The 10,060-nt window shown below is 35.5% G+C and overlaps 2 protein-coding genes across 2 annotated transcripts; one reads left to right on the top strand and one right to left on the bottom strand.

The window, feature by feature from the left end:
* Positions 1–1,989: 1,989 nt before the first annotated feature.
* On the bottom strand, positions 1,990–3,756 carry LOC113351035. The gene is made up of 3 exons (XM_026595112.1): positions 3,237–3,756; positions 2,588–3,049; positions 1,990–2,534 (listed from the first exon to the last, which is right to left on the bottom strand). Exons 1-3 carry the CDS (start codon positions 3,754–3,756, stop codon positions 1,990–1,992), a joined length of 1,527 nt encoding a protein of 508 aa, XP_026450897.1.
* A 2,007-nt stretch (positions 3,757–5,763) lies between these two features.
* LOC113351034 (AP2-like ethylene-responsive transcription factor AIL5) lies at positions 5,764–9,754 on the top strand. The gene is made up of 6 exons (XM_026595111.1): positions 5,764–5,911; positions 6,447–6,535; positions 6,641–6,714; positions 6,897–7,012; positions 7,174–7,379; positions 9,500–9,754. Exons 1-6 carry the CDS (start codon positions 5,764–5,766, stop codon positions 9,752–9,754), a joined length of 888 nt encoding a protein of 295 aa, XP_026450896.1.
* Positions 9,755–10,060: the final 306 nt, after the last annotated feature.

The following is a 10,060-nucleotide window of genomic DNA, read 5'->3' as shown; positions in this document are numbered from 1 at the left end:
ACTTTGTAACTGGAAAAGTAAGGTACGTATCCGCATTCTTTTGCTGTTTTTTTTTCCATTATACTTTTCTTATTTCTGTAAAAGTACTGCTAAGTTTATACTAAATTATATGAACTTGTTTAAATGCAGCCACTGCGTTTGGAAGTCCAATGGAGGTGTATGTATCAGTGGAGAACACATCCAGCAACTTGTTTTCAATCAACCATTGGTGAACACTATTTTGGAGTTTAAAATCGAAAAATGAAGACAATTGTTTCAATATGGCGGTGATACCAAAGGATACTCCAAGTCAATCTTTCTCAGCGCGCTTGCATGGGTAAACATTTTGAATACTACATTTTAAAATGAATGAACTTAGTTCCGCAATTTGTTTTCATATAACTTTTAAGTTAGTGTAGGATGTACCTGGCTTGCATCTGTTGCTTGAAATATAATTCTCTCACTAGTGTAGGATAAAACTGAGTTTCATCTAGCTATTATATATAGGATGTAACTGGGTTTCATATGATACCTGCAGAATTTGGTTTTCATATAGCATTAATAACAGGATGTAATTGAGTTTCATCCATATAAAAAATATGGATTAACTAGTTTTGATTCAAATTTGTATTCAGGCTGATGTCATTGCGGGAGATGAGTTGGACGCTGCAAAAATAATAAATGCTGAACTGCAAAAGATTGATGTCGAAACGCAACAATTGTTCATCCCAATGCTGAATGAGAAAGAAAATTTCACATTGCTTCACCTTGACATCCATGGAAGAACTTGGACACACTACAATTCTCGCCTAGGTTCTTCAAACTATTTAAAAGAATCTCAAATGATGGCGGAAAGAATAAATCATCTCTTTCAAGTTCAAATTCAAAGTACTAGTATGGATGACGTTGATGTCGTCGTTCAATCAGATTGTCCACAACAGTGCGAAAGGTAGGTCGTTAACTCTTTGAACTGAGATTATAACATACAAACTAATACGAAGTTTGAACCAACATTACATATTTTTTTCCATATCGTTAAACTGACATTACATATTCATTTGTCTTGCAGTGATGATTCGATGATGTATGTTATCTACTACATGGAATGGGCAATGACAGACGGTTACTCCTTTGAAGGCAAAGATACTATTGGAGAGGAGATGGACACAAGACGAATCAATCTGGCATATGAAATCCTAAATGATGAGAATAGCTGCTGGAAAGTTTGATGTGTTTATGTTGTTTAGAATTTTTTTTATTAATGTAGTTCATTTGGTAGTACTTTTTTTTGTTGAACCATGTCTTCGCATACAGTTGTGATCCGTGGATTCGTCTTAATTAAAATATGAACTCTTTTACTGAAAAATGCCTATAATTCAATTTCATGATGGTTGTGTTTGAATATGTTAGCCAGAAATGATTAAATTTGCAGGTTGAAAATGTAACCAGGCTTGGATCAAACTGGTTACATCCCAGCCTGTATAAAATTTCAATTTTTTTGTCAGATTGTAACCAGGCTTGGATTAAACTGGTTACATCAAAGCCTGTATAAAAACTGTTTTCAGAGTGTGCAGGTTGACAAAAAATAGTTTTTTCTGTCCATATGTGATGGATGAAATCCAGTTTCATCCTGGCCAAAAATCTCATTTTTTCCAGAATAGGCAGGATGAAACTGGTTACATCCTGTACAATTAAATTTGAATCTTCGCAAACATTCTAATTTTACAGTGAAAAACTGAAGGGAATGTACAATTAAACAATCAACATAAGACTAAAAGATATATACAATAAAAATGAAGAGAAATACTTGAAAAAATAATTCCATAAAATATATTTTTATGAACAAAAGAAACAATCCAAGGTAAATAGTAAATGAATCTTAGATGTGCAACAAGAGGCTGCAGAGAAGAATAAACTAAGAAAGATATCATGGTAACAAGCTAATAAAATATATCATGGTAAAAAGCTGCACAAAAGAAATGAAGGCTGGAGATGTTCTTAAGCAGGTACTTAACGTTGCTTTTTCGCAGGAGGATGAGGACACATCGTCTTGTTATGATGTACCTGAGTATGGCAGTTACCGCACGTAATTGGTCTCTTGAAACTTGCACTACCTGTGTTAGGAATCCGCTTCTTCTTCGTCCTACCATGTTTTTTTCCTACGACAGGTGGTGGGTTCACGAGATCTCCAGTAGCAACATCAATAGGCTTGTCGTAATCAGGAATGGGCTTGATAGGACGATCACACGAAGCACGGAAGCTAGCAATGCTGAAATACTGATTAATGTACTCGTAAATATTGATGTTATTTGAATGCATACACGCAATAGCGTGATCACAAGGGAACTGCTCAGTAAACCAAACCCTACAGTTGCACTGAAACCTCGCAATATTAACAACATGCGTGTGCTTTCCATCAAAAACTTCCCACTCCATGTCACCATACTTGGTTATTCTCCACTGGACACCAGCACGAATGGAAGCCAACACTTTTTTCTCTAGCCTGGGACAAATGAATTCTTTATACGTCGCCCCTTCCTCTTCCTTGTACTCATCTGTTCCATAATTTTAAGTCTGATCCAGTTAACAAGTGTTACAATAGGCATACCTTTTGCTTCCTTGATCCAAGAGTTGAAGGACTCTGCAATGTTTGAACACATGTCGCCATAACGACAGCCCAGACAATGTGCATTGGACCAACATTCCACTGGAATCTCACTCAAGAATTTGTGAAGACCATCACATCCCATATCCTTCAACTTTTGCATACCCTGATCAAAGCCTTCATGAGTCGATGAATAGAAACATTCTTTGAACAAACCCATCGCAGCACAATGCTCTCCCTTTTTCTTGTTGGTCTTACTGCGGACATTATTCTTCAAATGCTGGTAACACCAAGCATGATAGAAAGTTCGGAAAACATCACGAATCCCTTGGATCAAACCCTCATGGCGATCCGGAATAAAAGTTAGTACACGAGGACCCAAGATAGATTCTAGTTTCTTCAAGAACCAATGCCAATTCTCAACAGTTTCAGCTGATACGATACCATATGCCAGAGGAAATATTCCTACAGAAACAAAACAAACACAAAAAGAAAAAATCATATCAAACTGACTGAAACTGCTATTGTACAGAATGAAACTAGTTTCATTCTCTAGTCTGACTTCACCAGTTAAGGATGAAACCGGTTTCATCCAGTGATAATCTGACATAAAAAAAAAAAATTATGACATCAAAAATAAAAGAAGACATACCATTATTCGCATTCTTCCCGGTAGCCGCCATAAGACAACCCCTAAATTTTCCAGTTAGGAAAGTTGCATCCAAGAACAGTACCGGGCGACAATATTCGAAACCAGAGATGCAAGCATCGAAGGCTAAGAACAAACTCTTAAACTCGCCACCTTCAACAACTAAATCATCCCTACTACCTGTATCGTGTTTCTTCACGGCTTCACACCACCATCTCAAGTCAGTGTATGATTTAATGTCCTCGCCATACAACTCCTTGAAACATAATTCTTTCCCGGCATGCGCCTGATCGTAGCTCACTTCCAACCCATAATCACTTTTGAGTTCTCTAACAATATCCCTGGCTTTCTTGTTGGGATTCTGTTCAATCTGCTCAAATATCAAACTCTTGATAAGTTCGCGCGTAACCGGATCAGCCTTTGTTCCATCACTATAACCAGCACAACATTTATGTTCCCCGTTATAGGCCTTGAGGAATAAGTGACCCTTCACATTGAAAGTCTTGGGAGCTGCATGGAACATCCAGTCGCATTCCAATTTCTCCTTGTAATAACATTCCACCGTATATCGTTCTAGATTGCTCTTGCCGACTCTCACCCTGCGACCAAAAAATGGTTATATTTCTCAACAACAAGACGAGCTTCATCTCGTCCTCCATAAAAATCTTGACCAACACCTTTTATAATAAACTCCCATTCAGCCGCCTTGCAAGATCTTTTAATTGCCAACTTTCCATTGTATGTACGTTCTTGAGACATGGGGATATCTTGAGAAGAAACAAGATCTTGAGAGGAAGGAATAGGTGACTGAGCTAAAAGCAACTCCGTCATTGTAGGTGTAGGAGTAACTTTACTGCTGCTCGGAAGATGACAAGGATTAACCAACTGAGCTCTGCTAGGGTCTGGTGCTAAACGAAACTCGCTCATTCTACTGCTGCTCGGAATATGATAAGGATTAACCAACTGAGATCTTCTAGGGTCTGGTGCTAAATGAAACTCGCTCATTCTACTGCTACTCGGAAGATGACAAGGATTAACCAACTGAGCTCTGCTAGGGTCTGGTGCTAAACGAAACTCGCTCATTCTACTGCTGCTCGAAAGATGACAAGGATTAACCAACTGATCTATGCTAGGGTCTCGTGCTAAACGAAACTCGCTCATTCTACTGCTGCTTGGAAGATGACAAGGATTAACCAACTGATCTCTACTAGGGTCTGGTGCTAAACTAAACTCGCTCGTAGTAGGTTCACGAACAAAATCAGGAGCACGAAGACGAACACGTTCAAATAAACAAATCTCCAAGAAAGACAAATGGTTAACAATACACAATGACAAGAAAGAACAGAGCTTCACATCACTGTCAACAACATTGCTTATCCCCTCATAGTCAAATACAAACTGAATTGAGTCCGGTAAAATGCTATTCCAATAAGAACAGACATGCGCCTTCAACTCATCAACTGTTGACTTCGTAGTAACTTGGTATGGACACACATTGGTACCCCAGATAACCACACAGAGAAAATGACGATCCATCTTCAAAAGGAATATATAAAAACAAATCTTCTGAATCTGGATGTATTCAATTGATAATATGTAAACAAATTAGCAGAAGTACATACTAATTCATTTCACATCACAATTGAACACACAAACTTCACATCTGTGTATATTGCATTGAAAATCAGATTACTAAACCCTAGAAAACATGATTCGAGACAAACCGAAATAATGGACAAATTGAAAAATTTACCAGTCACATAATCATTTAAACCCTGGATATTCAAAATCAACAACTAAAATCAAAAATTAACAAAAATTAATCATCAACAACTAAAAATTGCTTCAAAATCGACAGAGAAACTTCAATTGGACAAATTGAAACTTACCGATTCGACGCTATTATAGAAACTTCAATTGCATCAAAACCAACTCAGAAACTTTGATTAGATGAAACTACAATTGATGAAACTTCGATTAGATGAAACTTGGATTCTACAAACGTATTAAACAATCGCTAATCATCATGATTGATAAACGAGATCTGAAGAAAAAAAACGAGCTCTGAATTGCCGATTTCTGCTGAGCTCTGCGGGAAGGGAAGAGGAGGTTCTGCAGAGCTCTGCGGGAAGGGAAGAGAAATAAATTCTCTTTGAAAAGAAGGGTTAAAAGGTTAGGGGATATTTTAGGTAAGAGACATTTTTTTTTTAATTTTCCTGGGCCAAATATCCAAATTGGCTATATAAACAGAATATTTCTGATTTTTGGCTATATAAACAGTATCAAAAACTAAGAATCTATATAATCCAGGAATTTTGTGTTTTGGTCTTTTTGACCAATTTTGTGTATGGTTTATGGGTGAAGTAGAGATGTATATAATCTTCTTTTCTTCTTATCTTAATTTTTTTCATTTCATTTTTTGGGAGGTTTTCTCCTGTTTCCCTGTTTTTTTTTTTCCATTCTTAAAGAAATTCTTTTTTCGCTTCAAAAGAGAGATTGAGATAGAGATTTTGTTGTTTTAGGTCTTGTTATGGAGTGGGGAGATTTAGCAAATGGTGGAAAGCTGCTAGATCTGAATGTAGAATGCGTAGTAAAAGGAGTTGGCGGTGATTGTGATCTTAAAAGAAGTTTCGGAGGTTTAGATGATAGAAAACTTGAACTATCACTTAGCCCACCAGGTGAGCATATTTCAGGCATGCCTTGGCGTTCAGATGGTTCTCTTTGCAGGAAAATATCCAATTCTTATAACGGTTGCCTAATTAACATAAGCATAAAACCCATTTCGATTCCATTCACTCCTCAGTACAACCATCTAAAAAAACAAAAAACTTCTCAATACCTTGGTGTTTGTAGACATATACGGAGAGGAAAATATGTAGCCCAAATTCCGGATGGTTACATTAAAGAAGGCAACATAAGAAAACGAAAACAAGGTATATAAGAAAAATGATCTTTTTTTTATCCATAATTCTATAATGAATCTGATGATAACACTCATGTTTTTTTTTTCAGATTTTTTGTGCTCTAGTAATAGTACTTTGAGTATGAGATTGCTAACTTTTATTTATTTTTTGTTCATACTCAACGGTGATGATTGTGAACAGTTTATCTTGATAAGTTCCAGAATAATTACTATTGATTTGATTTTGTTATTTTGTTTTCCTTTCTTGTAACCTTGTAAGAACATTTTAATCTGAAGAAATTTTCAATCAGGTGAATATGATGAGGAAGATAAAGCAGCCAAGGTTTATGATTTAGCTGCATTGAAGTATTATGGTCCTACAACTCAAACAAATTTCCCGGTATGGAATTCAAAAAGAAAAATTCTTAAAATTAATTAATTTTTCCAATTAAATATGGTAATTAATTTCATGTCTTTAATTGTATATTCTTGAAATTTTTGTCAGTTATCCATTTATGAGAAAGAACTCAATGAAATGAAGAACATGAAGAAGGAAGAATATGTAGCCACATTAAAAAGGTATATCTATCTGACCACAATTTATGAGTTTTAGCACAGATCTCTTTAGTTTTCTGAAAATTAAGATTTCAGTACTGAAATTGTTGTATTGGCATGACTTTGAAACGAGTTTAATGTACTAAAAAAAACAATTAATGCTATTCAGAAAGCATTATTAAAAGAGAAAATTGTTAATGATGCAGAAAAAGTAGTGGCTTTTCAAATGGTGCATCAATGTACAGAGGAGTGAGTAGGTCTGGAAAAAGATGGCAAGCTCAAATTAGAGTCCCAAACAAATACTTGTGTCTTGGAACTTTCAGTAATCCCTTTTTTCTGTATGTTTATACTTTATACTTCGTTCGTAACCACTAGTGAGAATGATAAGATGGAGACGTAAGGGTCTAATTGTGCCTATGAAGACCACTAATTACATGTGCGTGTATTCATCGACGATTGATTGTTGTGTTTAATTATTTATAGATACACAAGAGGAAGCAGCCAAGGCATATGATATCACAGCGATAAAACGCCGAGGTGCAAGTGCAGTGACAAATTTTCCTGTTAGTAACTATGATGTTGAACATATATGTTCAAGTTTGACGCTAATTGCTGGTGATATTGCAAAACGTCCATTGCCTCAAAAATCTTCGTCGTCTACTGCCGCCGTCGAAAACGAGCCAGTTGCGGTACCCAATTTGGATTTATGCCTTTAACAAATGTTGAGCAGTCAAGTGATGTTTTTTTTTTTCTTTTTTTTCTTTTTGATCGGTAAATTAAAGCTAGCTGACTGTTAAGCAGCGGGGGGCCGACGAAGAAATCAAAATGCGACAAAAAAAAAAGAAGAAGAAGATCTTTTTAGCCACATCGGCGAGTTTCAAAGACTGGCTATTTATTCAACTTCCAAAACACTCATCCGACATCCTACCCTGCACGTAATAAAATAGGATTGTATATAATTGTATCCATAATCATGAGTTCGTGAATAATAGTCATTGTATGATAATCCCTGTAAACAAATTGCACAAGATCATCTTTATTATGATATAATCCCTGTAAAAAACACATGATCATCTGTATAGCAATTGAAGGTTTTATCTTTGATGAAAACCAAAATATAGACAAGAACTTACATTCGTGGAAGGTTGAAAGATGGAACTTTGAAATGAATTAAAGGTTTATAAAGATAACAACCAGGCAATAATTGTTGTTGTTTGTGTTAATGTGGACTTTGGAAGGAATAAGGAAGCTGGTTTAGAGTGTGAAACTTGTCCGGAAGAAAAATTATTCTGCCGAGTGTTTTTGTTTAATAAATATGGACCGGTTCAAGTCGGGTATCCATAACGGGGTGATAGGTCAGACCAATAACATGTTGTTTTCTTCACAGATGACATAACATGATACTCTATTTTTTCCGCTACATGTAAAACTCTATTTTTAAAGTGTGAATTTGTTCGAATTGAAACAACAAAAATGTTTAATCAATTAAAGATGCACTATTATGTTGTCTGTGTATCAAATTGAATTCGATTTATCTTTTAACGATTCCTTCAAATGGATTTTGAAATGTAAAAATAATTTTCTGTTACTTTTTTTAAGGAAGAGGATCCTGAAATCGATTGATTCTGATTGATTGAATGGATTATTCGATCATCTTTGAAATATAAACTTGATTGCTTGATCATATGTGGTCGAAATTTATGATCAATTTGATTAATTACGACAAACTTAATCTCAATTTTCTGATATTGATAAATCAAATATGTTGATTTCAATTTGCTGGGACATTTGTTGTGTCTGACATCCTGCATTTTCTTGATCATATTTTTTTTGATCCTGGTTAAATTGGGGCCTATGCCACTTAATTGGACCTATATATTACTTCATCTACCTAATACACAATGATAAGGGTTGTCTAAATTTATTGAAACTACCAAAATTACCTTAAAAATTATTAATATTACAAAATTACCCCCATCAATCCTTAATAATAAACCTAACTAAAATCAGTTTTAATTTCTAACCTAAAAATCGATTCTTCATCTCATGTACTCTCTCTTTTTTCATTTTATTGAAACAAAAAATCGTTGATTATCGACGATCCAAAAACGATTAATCGTTTTCTTTCTTCTATAAAATTTCCAAACCATCAAGAATCAAACATGCTACTAACAGGAACTATTCTAGTGATAACGATCCCAGAACTGTTGAAATGATTCGAAAGAAAACTAAGGAAGTGCTCGAAGAAGCCGAAGCCTCTCGTATCGCACAAGAGGAGGAGGAAATGGGTCGAATCAGGTACTTTTCTATCAACCCAATCCTATAAACTAGGTTTTAGTACGTAACATGCAATCCCTTAGAAATCGAAAATTTTGAATTCAAAATTATCTGGGTTTTACAGAATCGGATTATGTAAGTGTAGAAGTAACCCGATTCTATTTAGAAACGGTTGATGTTCTTGGTCACATACCCCGATTGTGCTGCATGTGAATAACAATCGGAAAACATTATTGTATAAATACCCCGATTCTTGTAGTTGTTCCTTCTGTAACTTTATATTTGTTAGAATCGGATTACATATGTGTTCACAAAAACCTATTATGTAGTAAAGAATCGGACTTTATATGTATATCGAGAAAACCAATTTCTGGAATCGGTTTACATTAGCACTTTAAAAATCCTATTGTTAATTCTACTATGTTAGGCATCGGAGTTTATATGTATATTGAGTAAACCGATTATGTACCTTGACTTAAGAAAAATGTATTTTATTTCATTGTTGTTTGTCACTTAACTCCGTAATGTACAGGCCAAACAAGGGCAAGCAAAAAAGGAAGGCGAAAAGAAATTTAAGAGGAAACATGACTTTCCTTCTCCTAAGACTTTGGGACCTCGTCGAAAATATGGTCAAAATTTGAATGCTTCCCACCGAAGGGCCACGGGGAGTAAAGCCACAGGGATCAGCATCAACGACCCACCACCTCAAGCGGAGCAACCAACACATGAAGAATCTGTTTCTGATACACCTACTGAACAAGAATATGGTGATACAAAAGTTTCCTAAGAACAAAGTGATGAGGAATAAAGTGGTGGAAAGGAGATTGAAAAGGGAGAAATTGGTGGCAATGAAGGTAGTGAAGAAGAAAGTCATGAGAGTGAAAGTGATGCAGAAGAAAGCGAGGATGAAAGTGATGAAGAATAAGGTAAGGATGAAAGTGATGAAGAAGAAAGTGAAAAGAAAGTTGATGAAGTTATAGGAGAAGTTCAAGAACAAGTGCAAGAACAAGTCCAAGGAGGAGAAGTTCAACAACAAGTTCAAGGAGGATATGCTCAAGAACAAGGTAAGAAAGATGGTAAGAAGAAAGATGTC

Source organism: Papaver somniferum, chromosome 2, assembly GCF_003573695.1.
Source record: "Papaver somniferum cultivar HN1 chromosome 2, ASM357369v1, whole genome shotgun sequence".
Taxonomy (NCBI): Eukaryota; Viridiplantae; Streptophyta; class Magnoliopsida; order Ranunculales; family Papaveraceae; genus Papaver; species Papaver somniferum.
Note: the sequence above shows the minus strand (reverse complement) of the source record. Positions and strands in the feature narration are given on the sequence as shown.